The 25,644-nt window shown below is 44.3% G+C and overlaps 2 protein-coding genes across 8 annotated transcripts in view; one reads left to right on the forward strand and one right to left on the reverse strand.

Annotated features, from left to right (window-relative positions):
- MPHOSPH8 (M-phase phosphoprotein 8) overlaps window positions 1-25,039 on the forward strand; it is a 73,900-nt gene extending 48,861 nt beyond the window's left edge. For 3 of the 4 annotated variants that reach the window (XM_063697164.1, XM_063697163.1, XM_019039606.4), the window contains 11 exons: window positions 113-212; window positions 1,692-1,949; window positions 10,680-10,805; window positions 10,886-10,974; window positions 13,380-13,520; window positions 14,650-14,736; window positions 18,024-18,178; window positions 19,975-20,129; window positions 21,832-21,959; window positions 22,798-22,881; window positions 23,426-25,039. In XM_063697164.1, the coding sequence (XP_063553234.1) occupies window positions 113-212; window positions 1,692-1,949; window positions 10,680-10,805; window positions 10,886-10,974; window positions 13,380-13,520; window positions 14,650-14,736; window positions 18,024-18,178; window positions 19,975-20,129; window positions 21,832-21,959; window positions 22,798-22,881; window positions 23,426-23,467 (1,365 nt within the window). In that variant the 3' untranslated portion in view covers window positions 23,468-25,039. Of the gene's footprint in view, window positions 1-112; window positions 213-1,691; window positions 1,950-10,679; window positions 10,806-10,885; window positions 10,975-13,379; window positions 13,521-14,649; window positions 14,737-18,023; window positions 18,179-19,974; window positions 20,130-21,831; window positions 21,960-22,435; window positions 22,882-23,425 lie in introns of those variants that run through there. The other variant, XM_055360111.2, reaches the window with a different exon arrangement.
- PSPC1 (paraspeckle component 1) overlaps window positions 1,946-25,644 on the reverse strand; it is a 130,108-nt gene continuing 106,409 nt past the window's right edge. For 2 of the 4 annotated variants that reach the window (XR_010130489.1, XR_010130486.1), the window contains exon 9: window positions 22,797-24,085. The gene's annotated coding sequence lies outside the window, so the exon portion shown is untranslated. Of the gene's footprint in view, window positions 4,595-7,842; window positions 7,959-22,796; window positions 24,086-25,644 lie in introns of those variants that run through there. The other 2 variants (XR_010130488.1, XR_010130485.1) reach the window with 2 other exon arrangements.

The following is a 25,644-nucleotide window of genomic DNA, read 5'->3' on the forward strand; positions in this document are numbered from 1 at the left end:
AGTATACAAGGGTGATTCCCTGAAGCCACAAACCTGTATTTTCCGGTTCTCAAATAAATTTACAGTGTCAACTCTTTATCCATTCTTGTTTTGGATATCATGTCATTTTCAGGACAAAGAGACCAAAAGAAATGAATCCAAAGAAAAATATCAGAAAAGGCATGATTCTGACAAAGAAGAAAAAGGCAGAAAAGAGCCAAAAGGATTAAAGAGTGAGTGTAAATATTAACGTTTTGCCATTTACGTTGCTATCTTTTATACAAATAACCAGTTACCTAAATTTATTATATAAAAATTTATATAATTTTTTTTCCTTATTTTCACCTTGTTTTTCCTTTTTAATATGATGAGGGATCTGATTAGAACTACTGAGACTGGAAATTAGTTGTGGCAGAAAAATAAATGTGTTTTTATAGCAGATGCTAAATTTAAAAAAACCTTTTAATATATTCATTATATGTAACTCTGTGTCATTTGTGTAAATATAATATTGAATATGCATTTTGGATCACTTCAAGATAGACCATAATAGAAAATCCATAATATATATAAATATTGGAACAAATACTTTATATTTCTTGAAAACAAACAAAAAAACACCATTACGGTATTTGAATAAACCCTAGCAGATAAATATTTAGTTTCTGTAGCAAAAGTACTTGGAACACATGTTTTCTGGCAAACAGTGGTTCTAAGAGATGGATGATTTTCCTTAGGTTTTCTTACTGAAAGCTGTATGTAACTGAAGTAATATTAAAAGTAAGTTTTTTTTCTAAGCCTAGGCTGGTTTTGGCAGTAGAAGCAGGTGAATGAAGTGGCAGGAGCAGTGGCTGTTTCAGTGGGTCACACATAAAGTGGCTGTGAGACTGTTGTTCAAAGCAAAACAAAAATCTTAAATGCCTTCTATTCTTCAAAGAATGACTAGAGGTTCAAAATACTGTAAAACTGGACCTGGCCTTGTTAACCTTTTTTCCTCCTAGTATCTTGTATGTCAGTTTCAGATACATTTTTACTGTGAACATACAGCCTTAAATGGAACTACTGTTTGTCCCATTCATAAGGGTACTCACTAGAGTCCAGTTTTCAATATTCCCTGATAATAAAACCTGTCTGCTGTGTACCCAGAGTTTATAATAGAATTCATCCTAATTCTCTTCTTTTTGGGGTTATTTCTTATGTCAGGTCTAGTACCTGCCAGTTTTCTTCCCACTTTCTTCTTTAGTTAAAAGCTGGTAGCATCAGGTACAGTTTTACCAGGTACACAGGCAGTGCTCTGGCACCCTGCTGTTTCCCTCACTTGCCACCAGAAGCCATTTTGGTACAAGCTTCAAGATCCAGCTATAGACAGTCTGGTGTCTTTAGCTGTGGGAAAGGTGCTGGTGTGACTTGGATCACTCTGAGACTCACTGCCTTCAGTAGGCCTTTGTCACAACTGCAGGTGAGTAGTTCAGAACATATGCTTAACAGCCATTCACACTGGACATCCTTTCTGAATATTGAGCAGCCAGTAGAAAGACCAGCTGAAACGATTTTGTGGCTTTGACAGTAAATCAGACCAGGCTTTATAAGCAAGGTAGATGTTAGTAAAAATTAAGAAAATATCTTGTTGCTTTAACACTAAGTTAGATTTTCTTTTGAATGTAACAAATTTGTGACTCATACTTAACCATCTATTTTAATTTTTTCATTAGCACTTAAGGAAATCAGAAATGCATTTGATTTATTTAAATTAACTCCAGAAGAAAAAAATGATGTTTCTGAGAATAATCGGAAAAGGGAAGAAATACCACTGGATTTTAAAACCATAGACGATCACAAAACCAAGGAAAACAAACAGTCACTTAAAGAAAGGAGAAACACCAGAGACGAAACGGATACTTGGGCATACATTGCTGCAGAAGGTGATCAGGAGGTTTTAGACAGCGTGTGCCAAGCAGATGAGAATTCGGGTGAGTTTGGAATCATTTTGCAGAATTTTTCAAGGTAGTGCACCATATTATTTTACTGTACTCTTCTCTGTATTTCTGATCTCAACGATCAAAAAATAATGGAGTCGAAGAGTTTATTTGGATCTCCTGAATAAATAACATTTTATATTGAAGATGGGTCATTCTGTGACTTCTCAATGGATCAAACAATTTTTCTGAGTTCCTATAATGTTCTCAGCACGTATAGAAATTAAAAGATTTCTGATTTTCTACCTTACCTACTCTTACCTGGCAGCCCCATTTTATATCTTACTATTTAATAGATTTCTTTCAGGAAATTATCAAATATAAACTTATTTGTATTTTACCCTTTTAATGTTGTAGCAAATAACACTAAATAAGATTATATTATAAATGCTGTCCTGAGGACATTGGAACTGGTCAAGAAGAAGAATACAGACTACAGTAGTGGTGGGGAGGAGGAGTGCTAAAAAGTGTACATACATGTTTATAACTAGGACCTAATAAATCAGAGAGGTTAGTCTAATAAAACTTTGTATAATTTGTGAATCTTGAGAAACAGTTGAGAATTGAAAAATTCGGAATATATGACAGACTAGATCGCCTGGGAAACCCTTATACTACAAAAATGACTATATCTTGGATACCGAGGGAAAATGTGCTTTTGGATGTATTGCTGAGCTTGCAGGAAATTAGGGTAATTTCTGGTACCAGTGGGCAAGGAGGAAGAGGTAGGTCACCCAGAGGGCAGATGCCAAATAGTAACACTGCTGTTGAGATACCAGGCAGTAAAAAACAGATACAGTAGGGGAACATCAGTACATCAGTAAAGCCAGAAGTGGATTCCTGGTTTTCTATAAAATAAGCCTCTGACACAGTTTGTTGAGAACAAAAGAAACACATGAAAAAGAGGTACGATTACAGGTTGTGTACAGATTTAAAAGATGAAAATTCTATGAGCAATTTCTTACCAGTTGATTTGAAAACTAGCTAGGCGGCCAGGCACAGTGGCCTGTAGTCCCAGCACTTTGGGAGGTTGAGGCAGGTGGATTGCCTGAGCTCAGGAGTTGGAGACCAGCTTGGGCGACACAGTGAAACCCCATCTCTACTAAAATACAAAAACTTAGCTGGGCGTGGCAGTGTGCACCTGTATTCCCAGCTACTCAGGAGGCTGAGGCAGGAGAATTGCTTGAACCTGGGAGGCGGAGGTTGCAGTGAGCTGAAATCACACCACAGCACTCCAGCTTGGGTGACACAGTGAGACTCCACCTCCAAAAAAAAAAAAAAAGAAAACTGGCTGGGCATGGTGGCATGTGCCTATAGTCACAGCTACTCTGGAAGCGAGGCAGGAGGATCAATAAGCCCAGGAGTTTGAGGCTATATTATGCTAAGATTGTAACTGTGAATAGCCACTGTACTCCATCCTGGTCAACGTAGCAAGACTTCATCTCTAAAATTGAAAAAGAGGTTTGAAAACTGAATGACATGGAAAAATTCCTTGGGAAAAAAATAATGAGACTGATCCAAACAAGACTGAACAGTCACAACTGTTAAAGGGCTGGGCACGGTGGCTTACGCCTGTAATCCCAGCACTTTGGGAGGCCGAGGCGGGCAGATCACAAGGTCAGGAGTTCGAGACCAGCCTGGACAACATGCTGAAACCCCGTCTCTACTAAAAATACAAAACAAATTAGCCAGGCATGGTGGCACGTGCCTGTAGTCCCAGCTACTCGGGAGGCTGAGGCAGGAGAATCGCTTGAACCCAGGAGGCAGAGGTTGTGGTGAGCCAAGATCACATCACTGCACCCCAGCCTGGGCAACAGTGCGAGTCTCCATCTCAAAATAAAAAAAGAACATGAAATACGGGATTGCTGGCAAGATGGCCGAATAGGAACAGCTCCATTCCGCAATTCTCAGCGAGATTGACACAGAAAGCAGGTGATTTCTGCATTTCCAACTGAGGTACCCGGTTCATCTCATTGGGACTGGTTGGACAGTGGGTGCAGCCCACGGAGGGTGAGCCAAAGCAGGGTCGGGCGTTGCCTCACCCGGGAAATGCAGGGGGTCGGGGAACTCCCTCCCTTGGCCAAGGGAACCCCTGAGGTACTGTGCCATGAGGAACGGTGCACTCTGGCCCAGATACTGTGCTTTTCCCATGGTCTTCGCAACTCACAGACCAGGAGATTCCCTCTGGTGGCTATGCCGCCAGGGCCCTGGATTTGAAGCACAAAACTGGGTGGCTGTTTGGGCCGACACTGAGCTAGCTGCAGGAGTTTTTTTTCCATACCCCAGTGGCACCTGGAACGCCAGCGAGACAAAACCGTTGACTCCTCTGGAAAGGGGGCTGAAGCCAGGGAGCCAAGTGGTCTGGCTTGGCGGGTGCCACCCCCACAGAGTTCAGCAAGCTAAGATCCACTGGCTTGAAATTCTCGCTGCCGGCACAGCAGTCTGAGATCAATCTGGGCCACTTGAGCTTGGTGGGAGGAGGGGTGTCCGCCATTGCTGAGGCTTGAGTAGGTGGTTTTACCCTCATAGTGTAAGCAAAGCCTCCGGGATGTTCGAACTGGGAGGAGCGCACCGTAGCTCAGCAAGGCTGCTGTGGCCAGACTGCCTCTCTAGATTCCTCCTCTCTGGGCAGGGCATCTCTGGAAAAAAGGCAGCAGCCACAGTCAGGGTCTTATAGATAAAACCCCCATCTCCCTGGGACAGAGCAACTCGGGGAAGGGGCGGCTGTGGGCACAGCTTCAGCAGACTTAAACGTCCCTGCCTCACGGCTCTGAAGAGAGCAGTGGATCTCCCAGCACAGCATTTGAGCTCTGCTAAGGGTCAGACTGCCTCCTCAAGTGGGTCCCTGACCCCCATGTCTCCTGACTGGGAGATACCTCCCAGTAGGGGCCAACAGACGCCTCATACAGGAGAGCTCCAGCTGGCATCTGGCGGGTGCCCCTCTGGGACGAAGCTTCCAGAGGAAGGAACAGGCAGCAATCTTTGCTGTTCTGCAGCTTCCGCTGGTGATACCCAGGCAAACAGAGTCTGGAGTGGGCCTCCAGCAAACCTGCAGCAGAGGTGCCTGTTAGAAGGAAAACTAACAAACAGAAAGGAATAGCATCAACATCAACAAAAAGGATGTCCACTCAGACACCCCATCTGAAAGTCACCAACCAAAGACCAAAGGTAGATAACTCCAAAAAGATGGGGAGAAACCAGTGCAAAAAGTCTGAAAATTGCAAAAACCAGAACACCTCTTCTCCAAAGGATCACAACTCCTCGCCAAGGGAACAAAACTGGGCGGAGAATGAGTTTGACGAATTGACAGAAGTAGGCTTCAGAAGGTGGGTAATAAACTCCTCTGAGCTAAAAGAGCATGTTCTAACCCAATGCAAGGAAGCTAAGAACGTTGAGAAAAGGTTAGAGGAATTGCTGACTAGAATAACCAGTTTAGAGAAGAACAGAAATGACCTGATGGAGCTGAAAACACAGCACGAGAACTTCATGAAGCATACACAAGTATCAATAACCAAATCGATAAGCGGAAGAAAGGATATCAGAGATTGAAGATCAACTTAATGAAATAAAGCGAGAAGACAAGATTAGAGGAAAAAGAATGAAAAGGAATGAACAAAGCCTCCAAGAAATATGGAACTATGTGAGAAGACCAAATCTACGTTTAATTAGTGTACGTGAAAGTGACGAGGAGGATGGAACCAAGTTGGAAAACACTCTTCAGAGTATTATCCAGGAGAACCTCCCCAATCTAGCAAGACAGGCCAACATTCAAATTCAGGAAATACAGAGAGCAGCACTAAGATACTCCTCAAGAAGAGCATCCCCAAGACGTAATCATCAGATTCACCAAGGTTGAAATGAAGGAAAAAATGTTAAGGCCAGTCAGAGAGAAAAGTCAGGTTACCCACAAAGGGAAGCCTGTCAGACTAACATCATTCTCAGCAAACTAACACAAGAACAGAAAACTAAACGCTACATGTTCTCACTCATAAGTGGTAGTTGAACAAGGAGAACACATGGACCCAGGGAGGGGAACATCACACACCAGGGCCTGTCGGGGGGTAGGGGGCTCTGGGAGGGATAGCATTAGGAGAAACACCTAATGTAGATGACAGGTTGAGGGGTGCAGCAAACTACCATGGCATGTGTATGCCTATGTAACAGACCTGCACGCTCTGCACATGTACCCCAGAACTTAAAGTATAATAATAAAAAAAAGAACGTGGAATAATAAAAACAGCCTCATAAATTTAATACCAAGCCAGATGGGTTTCTCAAACCAAAGGCTACCAAACTTATAAAAGTCGTTCTAAAAATAGACAAAGAATGCTAATGCTAACTTATTCTGGGAGACCATCATAACTTCAGTACCAAAACCAGACAAAAACTATATATAAGAAAAGGCTGGGCGCAGTGGCTCATGCCTGTATTCCCAGCACTTTGGGAGGCCGAGGCGGGTGAATCACCTGAGGTCGGGAGTTCGAGACCAGCCTTACCAACATGGAAAAACCCTCTCTCTACTAAAAATACAAAAGTAGCTGGATGTGGTGGCACATGCCTGTAATCCCAGCTACTCAGGAAGTTGAGGCAGGAGAATCGCTTGAACCCAGGAGGCAGAGGTTTCAGTGAGCTGAGATGAAACCATTGCAATCCAGTCTGGGCAACAAGAACGACACACCATCTCAAAAAAAAGAAAAATGACAGGCCAAGCTCACTAAATGAAGTCACACGCAAAATCCCCCACAAAATATTAGCAAATTTAATCTGGCCCTGTTTAAAAAAAAATCTCATGATCACGTTGGGTTTTTCCTACAAATTATAAAGGAGAAATTGATTTAACAGCATTCTGGATTAAAAAGTAAAAACAAATTATGAATAAAGGGAGCTTTCTCGATTGATAAAGGACATTAAACCTTTAGCAACATAAGCCAGGTGTGGTGGCTCACACCTACAATCTTAACACTTTGGGAGCTGAAATGAGAGGATCACTTGAGCCCAGCAGTTCAAGACTAGCCTGGGAAAGCAAGACCCTGTCTGTACAAAAAATTAAAAAATTAGCTGGGTGTGGTAGTATTTGCCTATAGCCTCAGCTACTTGGATGGCTGAGACAGGAGGACCACTTGAGCCCGGAAGTTCGAGGATGCAGTGAGCCATGATAACACCACTGTACTCCAGCCTGGGTAACAGAGTGAGACCCTGTCTCAAAACACCACCACCACCACCACCAAAAAACCCTTTAGCAGCATGAGTTATAATGGTGAAACATTAGAAACATTGATTTGATTTTATTTTTTATAGAGATGGGTTTCACCATGTTTCCCAGGCTGGTCTTGAACTCCTGGGTTCCAGTGATCCACTTGCCTCAGCCTCCCAGTGTGCTGGGACTACAGGCATGAGCCACCATGACTGGCCAGAAACATTGATTTTAAACCAGGAATAATACAAGGATGCCTTCTGTCAGCACTTTTATTCAACATTATACTAAGGTCTACTCAGTACAGTAAGACAAAGAAATAAAAAAGGCATAGGCATTGGAAAGGAACGGGGAGGGGAAATAGCTGTCACCCAGGCGGGATGCCTCACACCTATAATCCCAGCGCTTTGAGAGGCCAAGCAGATCGCTTGAGCTCAGAAGTTTTGAGACCAGCCTGGGCAACATGGTGAAACTCCACTTCTACAAAAAATACAAAATTAGGCGCATGCCTGTAATCCCAGCTATTTGGGAGGCTGAGGCAGGATAATCGCTTAAATCCGGGAAGGTGGAGGTTACAGTGAGACGAGATCGCGCCATTGTACTCCAGCCTGGGCAACAAGAGCAAAACTCCGTCTCAACAACAACGTAATAAAATAACATAAAATAAAATAAGCCAGGCAGGATGGCACATACCTGTAGTCCCAGCTACTCAGGAGGCTAAGGTAGGAGGACCATTTGAGCCCAGGAGGCAGAGATTGTAGTGAGCTAAAATCGTGCCACTGCACTTCAGCCTGGACGACAGAGCAAGACTGTTGTCAAAAAAAAAAAAAAGCTGTCGTCATCAGATTCATATTAAAAACCTAAAATCTACAAATAAATTATTAGAAGTATTAAAAATTTAGCAAGGTGACTGGATGTAAGATCAGTGACAAAAGCCAATTTTCTTTTTTAAACCTATATACATTTCTACATAAATAATAAATGTATTTTTTAAAAGATACAGTTTTTGGGCCGGGCACGGTGGCTCACACGTATAATCCCAGCACCTTGGGAGGCCGAGGCGGGTGGCTCATTTGAGGTCAGGATTTTGAGACCAGCCTGGCCAACATGGTGAAACCCCATCTCTACTAAAAATACAAAAATTAGCTGGGCGTGGTGGCACATGTCTGTAATCCCAGCTGCTCGGGAGGCTGAGGCACGAGAATCGCTTCAACCGGGAAGGCAGAGGTTGCAGTGAGCTGAGATCGTGCCATCGCACTCCAGCCTGGGGGACAAGAGTGAGACTTTCTTTCAAAAATAAAAAATAAAAACATACAGTTTTCAATAGCAACACATTTAAAAGATTTAAAAGATTGCTTAGAATATTGTTCATAAAAGATGGGCCAGGCACAGTGGCTCATGCCTGTAATCCTGGGAGACTGTGGAGGGTGGATCACTTGAGGTCAGGAGTTCGAGGCCAGCCTGGCCAACATGGTGAAACCCCGTCTCTACTAAAAATACAAAAATTAGCCGGTTGTGGTGGCACACGCCTGTGGTCCCAGCTACTCAGGAGGCTGAGGCAGGAGAATTGCTTGAACCCAGGAGGTGGAGGTTGCAGTGAGCTGAGATAGTGCCACTGCACTCCAGCCTGGGCAACAGCACAAAACTCTGTCTCAAAAAAAAAAAAAAAAAAAAAAGGCCTGTATGGAGAAAATTTTAAAGATTTCTTGATTGCTTGAAAGTTACTAAAATGTATATATGCCATTTTTATTAGAAAACAGTTTTAGGGTCCAGGCACGGTGGTTCACGCCTGTAATCCTAGCAGTTTGGGAGGCTGAGGCAGGCAGATCATTTGAGGTCAGAAGTTTGAGACCAGCCTGGCTAACATGGTGAAACCCAATCTCTACTACAAAATACAAAAATTAGCCAGGCAAAATTTTTTTTGCATGAGGAAAAAAATAGCTGTTTTTTTTTTTGCGCTTGAGCAAAACATAGCTCATGCAATTTCAGCTACTCAGGAGGCCAAGGCACAGACATCACATGAATCTGGGAGGTGGAGGTTGCAGTGAGCCGAGATGGCGCCACTGCACTCCAGCCTGGGGACAGAGCAAGACTCCGTCTCAAAAAAAAAAAGAAAAGAAAATCAAGCATATCAGGTCCAGAGGCAAGACCCACACTTGTCAGGAATGAACATGGGTTTTGAACCAGTTTGCTTTGTTAGAGACCACAATCTGAGCTGCAGCTCAGCCTTTCCAGTGGTTCTGGTCTAGGCATGCTCTCTGTTCTTACAGCAGTCCTGTGAGTTTGGTGGTATTATCTCAGTTCATAAAGACCTCATCTGTTCTGCTTCCACAATCTTTCCACATTGCTTCCTCAGTGGTGGGATGGGTCATGGGGCATAGCAGGTGGAGGCTTCATGGGGGACTCAGACACCTGAATAAGAAGACTGGCTCTGCCACTCACTGCTGTGTGTCTCTGAGCAAACCCTGGAGCCTCTCCCAGCCTCTCTCATCTGTAACATGTCTCCCCTTACAGGTTATTGTGTATGGAGGAAATAAATCCATTCATGTAAATAAGTTAACATGTCTTATGATTGCTAGTGGCTTTCACTATTACCATTGCTGATAGACCTGGGATGCTGCACCAGGATGGACAGCCCAGAGGCTGTGCTGTTTTTCTGCTGTCAGCTCTCAGAGTTAGCGGAAGTGTTAGTTTGAGTTGAGGGCTTTGGAAAAGTTCTTCATTTATTGCATATGTTTTACAAACTTTATCTCTGTGGCCAGGCCATCTGCCTAACATCATCTATATAGTTTGAGGAACTGGTTTCAGGTGAAAATCCTTTAACTCTACCATCAAGTAGTTCTGTTTTTCACTTGTAAAAAAAGCACATAACCATTGTGAATTACTCCCAAATGAGCTGCACTGAAGTCTGTGACTGATTGCAGTGGTGATAAAGGCTGAACACATGCGTCCTCAGTGTTCCCGTGCCTGTAGGTCCTGTCGGGGAAGACTCTAGCAATACCTCACAGGGGGGTGGGTGTGGGCCAGGGCACTGGGAGCAGGAGGCTTCCAGACGTAGGGGCCTGTGGGAGTCTGGAAGGATCCATAAGCAGTGCCTTTGACTCACATGCTGGGATAGCTCACATGCTGAGAATGGCTTTATCTGTACATGGTTGGAAGCAGCGTATGTCCAAGAAGAATGGTGTAAGGGAGAAAAGTCACATTAGAATTGCATTTCCTCTTACCAGATCCCCGATCCCTCCTTCCTTTGAGCTACTTAGTCTTAAAATTCTTCCTTCACTATTTTACAATGACAGGTTACCTATTTATCTTTATGCCTTCAGAGTACCATGGCTTCTAAATGTGGATCGTTCATATTACTTCCCAAAGAAAATTGGGGATTTTATCAATTAAAAGACTCCATTATACAATGACTTGTGTTAAAAGTGTACATAAAGCTTTGGTTAAGACACCACAAATTTCATAAACAACATTGTGGGTTTTTTATACTTCAGACAAATGTATGTTAACAAGGCTATTGTGTGTTCCAGATGGCAGGCAGCAGATTCTGAGTTTGGGCATGGACCTGCAGTTGGAATGGATGAAGTTAGAAGACTTCCAAAAGCACCTTGATGGGAAAGATGAGAATTTTGCTGCAACAGATGCAATTCCAAGTAGTGAGTAGTTTTGGAAATACTGAAATCCCTTTCACAAATCTAGATTTATAAAATCTAACTTATTTTTTCTTTCATTTTAGATGTGTTAAGGGATGCTGTGAAAAATGGGGATTATATTACTGTAAAAGTTGCACTTAATTCAAATGAAGAATATAACCTGGACCAAGAGGTAATATGTCGTTGAAAAATCTCATGAAAGGAAAATGGAAAGTAACACTTGAAAGAATTCAGTTTAACTTTTCATTTATTTTAATTACAAAAGGCTGGGCGTGGTGGTGCACACCTGTAATCCCAGCACTTTGGGAGGCCGAGGCAGGAGGATTGCTTGAGCCCAGGAATTCAAGACCAGCCTGGGCTCCATGGTGAAACCCCAACTCTACAAAAAATACAAAAATTAGCTGGACATGGCGGTGTACACCTTTGGTCCCAGTTACTTGGGTGGCTGAAGTGACGGGATCACCTGAGCCTGGGAGGTCAAGGCTGTGGTAAGTGGAGATCACACCACTGCACCCCAGCCTGGGCAACAGAGCAAGACTCCCATCTCAAAAAAAATAATAATAATAATGCACGTTCACTTTGTAAAATAAAAAAATTGTAGAACCCTATAAATGTACAGTTATAGTCCCTTTAATTCCAACCCCCTCCCCTCTAAAAGTGATGGTTTTGTTTGGTTATAGTCTACCTGTTTTGTATGTGGTTTACCCTCTGCCACTCTTGAGAGCGTAGAGTGAGACCATTTTCCTGTGGCCATTTGTGTTTCTTTGATGGTTGTCCCATTTACAACAATGGTCCATCTCTCCTGTTGTAGCTGGGGATTTTTCATACTGATATGTATGGATTTTTTTTTTTTTTTTGAGACAGTGTCTCGCTCTGTTGCCCAGGCTGGAGTGCAGTGGTGTGATCTCAGCTCACTGCAAGCTCCGCCTCCCGGGTTCACGCCATTCTCCTGCCTCAGCCTCCCGAGTAGCTGGACTACAGTCGCCTGCCACCTCGCCCGGCTAATTTTTTGTATTTTTTTTTTTTTAGTAGAGACGGGGTTTCACCATGTTAGCCAGGATGGTCTCGATCTCCTGACCTTGTGATCTGCCTGCCTCCGCCTCCCAAAGTGCTGGGATTACAGGCGTGAGCCACCGCGCCCGGCCACGTATGGATTTTTTAATGGAAGCATATTGACCCTTTCTCCCTAGATTTTAGGTTTGTGTTTGAGTCTTGTATTGCTTGAAGATTTTTAGTTTTAGGCAATCATATCTGTCGATCTTTTACATTTATGGCTTTTGGGTATCTTGTCTTGCTTAGAAAATATTTTTATATTCTTTAGTTTTTTAGCTTAGCTGTGGATTTTTTAGGTTTAATCCTTTGGGATTACAATTCACAAAATTATTGGGATTTTGATTAAAATTGCATGAAATAATATAGATTGAGAATTGACATTTACATTTTGCATCTTCTGTCTAGGAACATGCTAATTCTACATTCACTCAGCTCTTCATTTATATCCCTAAGCAAAGTTCTATGGGTTTTTTCATTCATATAGACGTTGCACATTTCCTATAGATGTATGCCTATATGTTTTATAATGGTCATTAGAGTCTTTTTTCATTTACATTTTGTTTTCTAACTGGTTATTGCTTGTCGATGGTAAAGCTGTGGATGTCTTTGTACACATAAGTGTGTGTAACTCCAGTCATTTAATGAAATTCTTATAGTTTTTAAGTTACTTGTTTTGGATTTTCTAGGTAGAAAATTTGATCGTATGCCCCCCAAAAATTCACTGTTCATTTTGTATGGTGCAAACTTTTCATGTGCCTTTAGGATTTAATACACAAAACAAAAAGAAGATACAAAAATGAGAGCTGGGCGTGGTGGCATGCACCTGTAATCCCATCTACTTGAGGCTGTGGCAGGAGGAGTGCTTGAGACCAGGAGTTTTGAGACCAGCCTGGGCTGACATAGCAACACCCTGTCTCAATAAAAAAGAAAGAAAGAAAAACAACACCAACAAAAAAAATTGAAGCATTCCTTGGAGATATTGTGGGTTTGGTTCCAGACTGTTGGAATAAAGCGAGTCACACAAATTTGTTGGTTTCCTGGTGCATATAAAATTTAGGTTTACACTATACTGTAGTCTAAATGTGAATAGCATTACTTCTTTTAAAAAACCTATATATCTTAATTTACAACACTTTATTGCTAAAAAATGCTGACACAACAACACAAAATGAGCACATGCTGTGGGGTAATGATGTGAATAAACGTGCTTGTGGCAGGGTTACCACAAACCTTCCCTTTGTAAAAAACACAGTCCCTGTGAAGTGCAGTAAAGCAAAGCTCAGTGAAACAAGGTAGGCCTATAGAGGAAAGTTGTAAAATTTTATGCAAACATTCATATGTGAAAAGATACTCTAAAAGCTAGTAGCTTCTGATGGTTGGGATATTTTAGTGAAAATCCTAAGTAGATGCCTAAATCAGTGCCTATTAGTGATTTCACATTGAAACATCTCGAGTGAGAAGACTTGGTTCTGAAATTGTTCTGACTAAAGACTAACACGTTTTTTATTTAACAAACCAACACAGGATTCCAGTGGAATGACACTGGTGATGCTTGCCGCCGCGGGAGGGCAGGACGACCTCCTGCGACTCCTCATCACAAAAGGCGCGAAAGTGAACGGTCGGCAGAAGAATGGGACCACCGCCCTCATTCATGCTGCAGAGAAGGTTTGTGGCTTCTCATGCATCAGTTTCAGAGCTTTCATGGTATTCCTGCCAATGGACTGAGAGGATCTCTTTGGTAGTGAAATATAGCTGGAGTGCAGTGGCACGATCTCAGCTCACTGCAAGCTCCACCTCCCGGGTTCACTCCTGCCTCAGCCTCCTGAGTAGCTGGGACTACAGGCACCTGCCACCACACCCGGCTAATTTCTTTGTATTTTTAGTAGAGATGGGGTTTCACCATGTTAGCCAGGATGGTCTCGATCTCCTGACCTCGTGATCTGCCTGCCTTGGCCTCCCAAAGTGCTGGTATTACAGGCGTGAGCCACCGCGCCCGGCTGTCACACAGTCCCATAGCTTTTTAAAAATTTATTTTTAGAAATAAGGTCTCACTCTGTCACACAGGTTGGAGTACAGGTGGTCACTGTAGCTTCAAACTCCTGGACTCAAGCAATCCTCTTGCCTCAGCCTCCCAAGTAGCTGGGACTAAGTGTGTACCACCACACCTGGCTAATTTTAAAAATTTTTGTAAAGACATGGTCTCACTGTGTTGCCCAGCCTGGGCTCAAGTGATCCTCCTGCCTCAGTTAAAGTGCTGGGATTACAGGCATGAGCCACCGCACCCAGCTGGAGTAACTTTTTAATTTCATGTTTCAGTTGATCTGTGACATGTAATGAATGGATTTATCATCAGTAGTACATTGTAATCACATTTCAAAACATGATTTATCTCGTTGGAAGTAATTTATATTAAAATACTCTGATTAAAGTACTAATATTAATTTTAATCTTAGATAATTTAATTTTTTCGAATAAATGGTATTTGTATTCCTTTTGGTTAATAATTTAGTTGAAATGTTTCCATATATTATCTTTTTAAAGGATTTATATGCAGAGGTTCTTAGGTTGGAGCTAGCGGTTCCATTCGCAGTTGCTGGCAGCACAGTGAGTGGCCACGTTTGGGCCTCTGTGGGGCGGGGTGCACCCCCGTGGCCACACGGGAATGCTGCAGCCCGCAACCACTTGTGATAGAACCTGCTGGGTATTTTTCCTGATGACTAAAAATTTCAAAATATCTGAAAACTGTCTTTTAAATAATTTGGGAAATTAAATTTGCCTTTTTTTCTTTTCATAGAACTTTTTAACAACAGTGGCTATTCTTTTGGAAGCAGGAGCTTTTGTAAATGTCCAGCAAAGCAATGGTGAGACTGCACTGATGAAGGTAAATCCCTCCTGCAGGTCATCCCTTTCTTCACTACGTTGGCAGGTGCTCGTGTTGGCATCTGCCACTGCCAGGCACTGTGCTGGGGACTGAGAACAAAGTGGGTACCAAGACAGTCCTAGAGTCCAGCCGCTTGCAGGGGAGAAGGAGAAGCGGGCTGGCAGGGTAGCAGTGAGAGCTCAGTGTGGGCAGTGGTGTGATCAGAACAGGCACAGAGAGCCATGAGGTCACAGGGAAGTGCTCCGAGCTGGGCCCTGGGGACCCTGACAATCCTTAGGGTGGATGAGGCAGGTGCCACACTGTGTCCTAAACGGCAGTCAAGTCAGCCGGGAGGGAGCACTCCGGCCGCAGCTGGAGCAGCAGGGAGGCTGCTGGCCTCGAAGGTGCAGGCCTGGGGGTGGGACGGAGTTCCTCGTGCACTCTGTGTGTTCGTCATTTTATGTTGGTGAATTTGTTGCCTCGGGCTTGTTCCTGTGTTCTGGAACGTGGTTTGCAGACAGGTTTTGAGAGAAAGGTCAGCAGTTTGGCATTTGTCTTAGGGGGCCCTGCCAGGTCTGGTTGGTTCCTCTGCAGCAGTTGTGGGTTCCTGGCCCAGGATGCTGTTAGGATTAGCAGGTCCAGACACCCAGCCAGTGGTGGCCGGCTCAGCTCCCCGTGGGGACCTGTCCTCTTTCTGTCCTGGGATGCTTGGCTCCGTGTAAGCCATTGAGCCAAGCGGGGGCCTGCCCACAGCGCCCATTCCAGCCGCTGTCCCCAGTAAGCAAAAGAGCACAGCCAGGCCCTGGGTCTGCAGGGCACCTGGCATCAAGTCTCACTGTGAACCCTCTTCTGATGGCCTGGACCACCTGTCCTTTGTCTTCTGCCGCACGAGGCCCATAAACAGTCTCCTTCTGTCGCCCGGGCTGGAGTGCAGTGGCACCATCATGACTCACTGATGCCTTGGCTTCCAGAGCTCAGGTGCCTCCCTCAGCCTCCCGAGTGGCTGGGACTACAGGTGCGAGCCACCACACCCAGCCATTTTTTTTCTTATTAGAGACAAGGTCTCACTGTGTTGCCCAGGCTTGTCTTGAACTCCTGGCCTCAAGCACTTTCCTTTTGGTTCATGGAAATGTTCATTTTGTTTGGGGGCCTGAGGTTTGTCTTTGTTTCCCTTCATTTGTTTCTGTGGTTGTCTTGTGTGGAGCAGAGGTAGCCTCTGCAAGCATCATCTTGGTGACAGATGACCAGGTGTACCCTGAACTGCAGCCACGCAGGTGCATTTAGAGCATGAGAGAGGTGGGTGGGCACAGAAGCCCCCTCATACCAAGCCTTAGGGAGTTCGTCCTGAGGGCACTGGGGAGCCACAGCAAGGTTGAAGCTGAAGAAGGGTAGAATCGGATTAGAGGGTTTTCATTTGTGTATTTTAATGCTTCTTAGTACAGAAGGGGCATAGATTGACAAGCTAGTTTGCAAACTTGTCAGGAGGGTCTCCAGATTATGTGAAATAACAGAAGTCTGTACCTCAGGAGTGGCAGGAGGGATGGAGTGGGTGAGGTGCCCACTTGGTAAGAGCTTGGTAACTGGAGGTGACGCCTGGGCATCCCATTTCCTAAGTTGGGGCATGGGTGGCAGAGCTGGGGGAGTTGGGCGTTGGGTCGTGTAGATGTCACCTCTGTACATTTCACAGGGGCATCTAGGCTCAGGAGAGAGGTGTGGGCTGGAGATTCAGGTTTGTTGCTGTCCAGCTCTGCAACAGTGACCGTAGCCATAGGTTGAGAGTGGGGTCATCCATGGGGAATTGGAAAGGAGAAAAGGGCCATAGATGGAAAGAGCCTGCGTGGGGAGAAGCAGAGGAGGAGGAGGAAGTGGTCCGCGGGCTGGCAGCACCTCCCCCATACAAGCAGGCAGAAGGCAGGCGGGAGTGCCCCGGGTCAGCACCTCAGGGCTGTGTGCCTTGCTGAGGTACATGTGTTGAGTTGGGGAGTGGGGTGCAGAGGGGAGATGGCTCTGGAAGTGGGTTGGGGAGGGCGTGGTGTTTCTTCCCCGAGCGGACATGTAGCACTTATTTCACTGGGTCTGAATTCAGTAGACTGCCTTTATCTGCCATGAGGTTTATTTAAGTGTTTGTTCCTGAAAAGCTGTATTTTAATTGCTTTCAGGATTTAGCATGTTGAAGTTTGAGTTTTAGAATGAGAAGATGTAAACATAGTGATTTTCAGAAATTAAAAACCTTTTTATCTGAGGAGAAAGTGTGTAACATTGGTCCTTACCAGAGTGGGCAGGTGCAGAGGGACTGCCCTCGCCTGTCACTGCAGGCTCTGTTGGTCCCAGAAGGGCCTCTCACCCTCCCCGTGGCTGCAATGTGGGCCACTCGCTCTGTCCCGAGCCTGTCCTGGACGGCGTCCCTAACCTCTGCACTGGACGCCCAGGGTAACAACCAGAAAGGTCTCAGGCATTGCCCAGGCTCCCCTGATGACAGAGTTCCCCCTGCCAGAAGCACTGGCTGACACCGTTGTCGGGGTAGTGTGGCGGCTCCTCCTAGGGCTGCGGGAGTGCCACTGCTCCTGGAGGCTGCTCTGCAAAGTGACGCTGCTGCCCCAGCATCTGCCTCTCAGGGTAGGGAGGCACAGGCACCCTTATCCTCTTTTCGCAAATGGAAACATGCCACTCAGAAGAATTAAGGGACTTATCTGAAGTCACGTGGCTAATAAGTGACAGAGAGAAGGAGACAGTCTGTCCGCTGTGCCACAGCTCCATCGTACATTTGCAGGTTCAGATTCAGATCTGTGCTTGGGTTGTCTCCTTTAAAGCAGCAGCTGGGGACAGTTCGAGGGTGTTTTGTGGTCCTGAGAGGTGTTTTTGAGATTCCTGAGACAAAGCTGTCTACAGTGAAGGCCAGGCTTACGTATCTCTATACCTCTGCTGAGGGGCTGGCTCACGGGGGACAGCGTGGCATGGACAGAGGGCAGCAGGGGACTGCTTAGCAAGGCCTGGTGTCTGTTCTGTCTTGGGACTGGAAGCATCCTTTTTGAAGTTGCCCATTTCCTGAAAACTCAGTGAAGATATTAACTGAACGTAGCACACAGATTTTTATGTTGGCCCCTGAGTCAAAGATACTCCCCACTTGCATTTAAGCAATGCTGTGTGACTCCTAACGCTGTGGCCTGACGAGCCCCAAAAGTTCTCTATCCTTCTTCCCTGGCCTGTGCCCTCTCTTCACAGAACCCCCAGGCATGTATGGAGAAGGGACCAGCTCCCATGCCACAGTTTACAGCTAAGTAATTGTTACTCCTTTTTACCTGACGTAGGCCTGTAAAAGAGGAAATTCAGACATCGTACGACTCGTAATTGAATGTGGAGCTGACTGCAATATTTTGTCAAAGCACCAGAATAGTGCCCTGCACTTTGCGAAGCAGTCTAACAATGTGCTTGTGTACGACTTGCTGAAGAACCATTTAGAGACGTAAGTGAGAAGCGACTGTGCCATGGTTAAGTCCCATATCATACATCTGTTTATGTAGAGACATTATAATTGGAGTGGCCTGTGTGTAACTGCTCAGAAAAACATCCAGCACAAGTCCTGATGGTTTTGTTTCCAGTAGATCACAGATTTAATAAATGGCATATGAATTATTTTTCTGCAAGTTATTTAACTCTCAGAAAATTTCAAACTTAACACTGGCAGGGAGTATTTTCCTTAAATATTAAGTATGCTCTTAATTTGGTTAGCAAAGGTTTTCTTAAAAACATTTAAACTTGGCCGGGCGCAGTGGCTCACGCTTGTAATCCTAGTACTTTGGGAGGCCGAGGCGGGTGGATCACTTAAGGTCAGGAATTTGAAACCATCCTGGCCAACATGGTGAAACCCTGGCTCTACTAAAAATACAAAAATTAGCCGGGCGTGGTGGCGGGTACCTGTAACCCCAGCTACTCAGGATGCTGAGGCAGGAGAATCGCTTGAACCCGGGAGGCGGAGGTTGCAGTGACCTGAGTGAGATCACACCACTGCACTCCAGCCTGGGCGACAGAACAACACTCTGCTTCCGCCCCCCACCACCAAAAAAAGAAAGAAACTTTAAACATTTGTCTTTCTTTTTAATAGACTTTATTTTTTGCAACACTTTTAAGCACAGCAAAGTTGAGCGGAAGGTACAGATTTCCAAGCCTCCCCACCGCCATCCTCCCTGACTGTCGAGATCCCAGTCACCCACAGTGGGACATAACAGCTGGGGAACCTACAGGGACATGGCATAATCCCCTGGAGCGCAGCATTGACATTAGGGCTCACTCGTGTTACGCATTCTATGAATTTGGACAAATACATAATGACATCCATCCCTTATCACAGTGTCATACAGAATAGTTTCACTGCCTTAAAAAGCCTGTGTTTTCCACCTCTTCATCCCTCCCTCCCCCAGCCCCTGACAACCACCAGTAATTTAATTCCTTCATATTTTGCCCTTTCCAGAACAGGTGGAATCACACATTATTTGGTCTTTGCAGGTTGGCCTCTTTCATTTAGCAATAGGCATTCGAGATTCCTTCCATGTCTTGATAGTGCATTTCTGTTTAGCACTGACTAATATTCTGTTGTTGGTTGTCAAGATTTACTAGTTTATTCAAGTTCATTCTTTTTCAAATAAATTCTCAATCATATTTTATTTTATTGCAGGTTCATACTTATAACACAATTTAGTATTTCTATCACTTAAGAACTCTTTTGGCAACACATATCAGAAACTCGCATATATCAGACAGTAGCGAACTCAAGGCGGTGTTTATGTAGCAGGTCTCGGGTGGGCCTCTGGGACCGTGCCTGTTGAACTCAGTGCTGCTGATGGCTGCAGTCCCGACTCCTCTGGTCACACGGGGTGTTTGCATAGATCCAGCAAGTAGAGTGACCCACTTTCCTGATTTGCCCAGTACTGAGGGGTTCCCCTTTCTGATTTTCCACTGATTCATTAGACAACTATGTATTAAGCATAGACTTTGTGCCAGGCACTGTTCTAAAGGCTGGGGAGATGGAAATGGCAGTGGGGGGAAGAGACTTGCCCTCTTAGAACTTCAATTCCACTGAGATGGACAACAAGACAGACACATGGGTGTCAGGTGCCGGGTGGAAGTAGAGCTGGAAAGCGGAGGCAGGCAGAGCTGCAGGTCTTTGTTTGGAAGGTTGGCCTGGGAAGCCCTCACTGGTATTCGACAGGCTTGTGGTTCTTTTCTACATTAATGTTAACACATACTATTTTTTTTTCTTAGACTTTCAAGAGTAGCAGAAGAGACAATAAAGGATTACTTTGAAGCTCGCCTTGCTCTGCTAGAACCAGTTTTTCCAATCGCATGTCATCGACTCTGTGAGGGTCCAGATTTTTCAACAGATTTCAATTACAAACCCCCACAGAACATACCAGAAGGTAAGCCGATGCCTCCCTTCACACTTTTCTATGTGAAGTGTGACACTATATTAACAGATTTTTAGACAGAATCCTTTCTTTGAACAAAACTTTAAGGAAATTCCATTACGTGTAATAATTCTGCAGACCGGTTAACAGTAGAGCCACTCTGGTGGAAGAGACATCCAGCTGACACCCCATCCCTGTTTTAACACCCAGATAGAGCATGAAGTTAGGTCTTAATAATCACACTACTTCTCAATGAGTTTTATTAAAATTCGGCGTCAAGATTCTAAGCCTAGAATGTTTTTTTCCCTGAATTTTGTTGTTTGTAATAGTCTTTGCCCTTTGAAAAAGAAAAAAATAGTCTTGCTCCATAGTAAAGCTGAGTGGAAAGAGATGGAGAAGCCACTTTCCTCTCTAGCCTCTGCTCGACAGAGCCTCTCCAGGCAGGGCTGCGGCTGGCCCTCTCTACACGTGGCGCCAGGTAGACGTGGAGGCAGTGCAGTCTGCTGAGGGGAGGAAGCCGGGCTCTGGCTTTTTTTGCTTAGAAACCCCTGTTCCCCATTTTGTAAATGTTTTGTATTCATTCCTGGAAAATGTATTTAAGAACATATAGCCCTGCCCCTGAAAGAGCCGTTTGTAATATCTTAGTATTGAGAGAACTTATCATGTTGTTGTTGTTGTTTTGAGATGGAGTCTCCCTGTGTCACCCAGGCTGCAGTGCATGGCATGATCTTGGCTCACTGCAACCTCTGCCTTCTGGCTTCAAGTGATCCGCCTGCCTCAGCCTCCCAAAGTGCTGGGATTACAGGCGTGAGCCACCGTGCGCGTTCAATAATTTATAGTTTTGATTATTCGGGTGGACCATCTGCATTGCCAGGTATGAGCACCAGAGAACGATGCCCTGAGCTGGCCCTGGTGAACCTGAGCCCCCACTGACACCTACAACTGCTGGGCCTGCAGTTTTCTCAGCATGTATACAATGTCTGCATCCACCAACTCTTTTTTTTTTTTGAGGAGTCTCACACTGTTCCCCAGGCTGGAGTGCAGTGGTGCGATCTCGGCTCACTGCAACCTCCGCCTCCCGGGTTCAAGCAATTCTCCTGCCTCAACCTCCCGAGTAGCTGGAATTACAGGTGCCCACCATGATACCCAGCTAAATTTTGTATTCTTAGTAGAGATGGGGGTTTCACCATATTGGCCAGGCTGATCTTGAACTCTGGGCCTCAAGTGATCTGCCTGCCTCTGGCTCCCGAAGTGCTGTGATTACAGACATGAGCCACCATGCCTGGCCAATTTTTGGTTATGTATTAATCACAAAAATTGGAAGGGGCAAAAGGGTATGTGGAAGAAAATGGAAAACCACTCAGACCCACACCCAAAGATGCCCACCACAGGAATGTCCCTGGGACATGTGCACATTCAGCAGCAGTGTTTAAATACCAGTTAAATAACTTCAGTGTAGAAAATCATACGTAAGTCTTTTCCAGGAACTGTCAGTAGAGATTACTTGGGCAAAAGGTAAAAAGAGTTCTGTGGTTGAAAAATGCCAGGTGACACAAGCTTTGAGAGGGCCAGCCTCCTCTGAGCCTCCAGGCAGAGTGGGTGATGCCTGTCTGACCAGGCCCAGCTCAGGGGCCCGCTTCCATCTGGTGTTGAGTGTTCCTCTGGGGACTGAAGGTTGCATTTGAAGTAATTCACATACATCTCCCATTTTCAGGCTCTGGCATCCTGCTGTTTATCTTCCATGCAAACTTTTTGGGTAAAGAAGTTATTGCTCGGCTCTGTGGACCGTGTAGTGTACAAGCTGTAGTTCTGAATGATAAATTTCAGCTTCCTGTTTTTCTGGTAAGATACTCTGTATTTCACTACTGAAAAGTACATTCTTCTAATCAAAAGCACAGATGACTTAATTTTAAATTCCTGTGTCTTAATAAAATATAAGCATTCAGAAAACGATCCAGTAATAGTGGTTGGGAATGAGGCAATACCCATAAAGTAAAATTATCCTAAGTTTTGTCAGTAGGAATTTTTCCTGCTTATTTTTTGCCTTAAATTGTGCTCACCATACTGTCCTAGGGCCAGCATTGTTCTGAATATAAATTCTTAATGATCTCAAAGATTCTTTGTACATAATTACTTTGCCACTGTTAGAATTCTTTCCTTGGACTGAATTAAGCAAAATTTGCTAGATATAGACATTTTAACACTTGTACTGTATATTGCTAGGGGCATTCTAATCCAATTTCCCAGATTGATTCTGTCATTTGTATATTTTTAATAAATCAAGGGAAAAATAAATCACTTTTTTTTTTTTGAGACAGGGTCTCGCTCTGTTGTCCAGGCTGGAGTGCAGTGGCGTGGATTACAGCTCACTGGAGTCTTGACTTCCCAGGCACAAGCAATCCTCCCACCTCAGCCTCCTAACTACCTGGGACTAAAAATGCATGCCACCACATCCGGCTAATTTTTTGTATTTTTTGTAGAGACGGGGTTTCACCGTGTTGGCCAGGCTAGTCTCAAACTTCTGGGCTCAAGCGATTGTCCGCCTTGGCCTCCTCCACAACATCTTGACTTATGAAATAAAAAATAAAACTTATTTATGATTCTTTTACATCATTGGTGTTTTAAGGGTTTCTGGTGTAAGTTTGAAAACACTGACTTTTTTTTTCTCTTTCCATTGTAGGACAGTCATTTTGTTTACTCATTCAGCCCTGTTGCAGGTCCCAATAAACTCTTCATAAGGTTGACAGAAGCACCCTCTGCCAAGGTGACAGTCCTTTCTTCACATTTAGTGTCACTACTCAAGTTGTTGCTCCAGATTACTTTATCAACATTAGAAAAAAAATTCCAAGAATCCTGGTGTACCTGTCCTAGAGACAGGCACTCCCTAGGGTAGTGATGCTAGGTGCACCCTCTGTCAGTTTACAATGTGTTAGACATAATAATGCGGCAGGAAAAGGACTAGGTTGCAGCTGAGAAAAATGCCTCTCTAGAGGATGGAGCCATCTGAATCATGATCTAGGCCTTGGTATGGAATTGCCAAATGTATGTCTTTAGGCCGGTCCCTAACCTCTCTTGTATGAAAGGAAGCTGGACAAAATAGTCTCTCTAATAAAACAGTAATATAAAATTATAAGCACTTGGAATTATTTCTTGAATTAAAATGGCAATGATCTAACAATGTAAATTGGTAAGCAACTTGAAAATATTGCCAAATAATAGAAGCAAATTTTGGCCATTTGTGGTTTTTTTCTTGTAAGAAAGGGGAAATCTGGATCTGTACTGACACCTGCATTCTTTTCTTTCAACAGGTTAAGTTGCTAATAGGTGCATACAGAGTGCAGCTGCAGTGACCAAACAGAAGGGACTGGGCGGAGTTCTCTTCAGACCGATTCCTGTACTCTCTTTGACAGCAGTTTGGAATTCTTCTAGCACATCTATGTAAAGTTTTGTCTGTAAACCTCTTGCAGTTAAGCCTGTTGTCTGTTGTAGTCTGTAAGATGCGACATAGCTGTGTCTGTGCCAGTATGCCGGAATCTCAGTGCAGTGTCCAGACTGCGTATTTCAGTTTTTCCACAATGTGGATAGTACATATGAGGATTATTTAAGAAAATTAAAGACTTCACTTTCTTTTTTTCTGGAGACGGAGTTTCGCTCTTGTTGCCCAGGCTGGAGTGCAATGGCGCGATCTCGGCTCACTGCAAGCTCTGCCTCCTGGGTTCAAGCGATTCTCCTGCCTCAGCCTCCCAGGTAGCTGGGACTACAGGCACCCGCCACGGCACCCAGCTAATTTTGTATTTTTAGTAGAGATGGGGTTTATCCATGTTGGTCAGGCTGGTCTTGAACTCCTGACCTCAGGTGATCCACCCGCCTCGGCCTCCCAAAGTGCTTGGATTACAGGCATGAGCCACCGCACCCAGCAAGAGTTATTTTCTTAACTTGAAATTTTCTACTAGCCCTGGTGAACTTCTCTGTTTAAAAAAAAAAAAGAAAAAAGAAAAATTCAGCTCTAAAACATTTGCTTACAGCAAGGGAGCCATGTTATATTCAAGTTACCCAAGCACCAAATAAAGTGTGGGTTTGCTGCCCTTGAAAGGGTTGGGAGGCCTGATCTTTTTCTAGTAGACAGTTGCCACACATTCCCCAAGCACAAAAGGTGGAGATGGCAGTCACTTTGTAAATGTGCTGTAGTCACTTATCTTTTCAAAGGGTAAAAAGAGAATCTAAGATGTAGTAAGAATATAAACCAGTACACTATGAGACCTAAAAGAAAATATTAAATGTGAACTTTTAGCAGAGCGTGGTGGCTCACACCTATAATCCCAGCGCTTTGGAGGCTGAGGTTGGAGGATTGCTTAAGTCCAGGAGTTCGAGACCAGCCTGGGTAACACGGGGTGGAACAAGCCTGTAGTCCCAGATACTCAGGAGGCTGAGGTGAAAGGATTGCTTGAGCCAGGGAGGTCAAGGCTGCAGTGAGCCGTGAAAGGCCGCTGCACTCCAGCCTGGGTGACAGAATGAGACCTTGTTTCAAAAAAAAAAAAAAAAAAGTTTCTTGGAATCTATACTTTTTTTTTTTTTTTTGAAAAGCCAGACCTTGTGCCCCTGTTTTGAACACCGACTGGGAAGATGGGGCTTAGGTAACAGCCAAGCCTGGCTGTCAGCTGTGTGGGAGCCACCACCCTGTCTGGGAAGAGTTCCTGCTTCTGTATGGCAAGCATAAATCAAGCTCAGTCTGGGTTATGGAGAAGTTGAAAATTGTTTTGTTCCTCATTAGTTTATAATTGTATGAAATACGATTTTAATGAAAACTTTTCAGAATTCACGTTTGTGTAGATATTTCAGAGAACCATTTTTACTTTACATCCTAAAACTGCCTTTTCCTATGGTTTTGTCAATAAAACACTATGTTGGTCTGTTTCCTTTTATATCTCAAGTCAAGTCTCAAAACTTTAAAAGACAGTAGATATTTGTGGTTTTCTAGCTAAATGAGGGCCAAGATTGGACTTTTTCAACTAAATTGAATCATGTAGTATATCTGATTTCATAGCTTTCTGGGGGAAAAGGGAGGATTTGAGTTAGCAGCAGTGCAGGTCAGGAGCAGTAAAGAAGACAGTAGGAGGAGTCCAACTACAGATGTGAATGAACAGCCTCAGAGGAACACATGAGAAGGTGACCTGCTGTTTATCAGGAAGGCAGGGCTCTCTAAGATACAAACCAAACCAAATAGGAATCGTCAAATAGTTCAAATTTTTGGGGTGAAAAAGCCTGAGCAATGATCCCTCTGGAAAACAAAGCAGTTCTCAGGCAGCACCTTACCAAAAGGTTTATTATAATGTTTAGAAGTACAGGTCAAGGCCCAGGGCAACCTTGTGTAGTGCAGTTCAAGTGTACACAGCACAGCTTATGTGACTGAGGACACAGGCCTAGTCATGTCCGGATCTCCTAGTCTTTTCCCCTGGAAAGCTACGAAGTCAGATATGGTACTAGTACATGATTCAGTTCATGGCCTAGGACATAGGTGATCTCAGGA

Source organism: Gorilla gorilla, chromosome 14 (genome assembly GCF_029281585.2).
Source record: "Gorilla gorilla gorilla isolate KB3781 chromosome 14, NHGRI_mGorGor1-v2.1_pri, whole genome shotgun sequence".
Taxonomy (NCBI): Eukaryota; Metazoa; Chordata; class Mammalia; order Primates; family Hominidae; genus Gorilla; species Gorilla gorilla.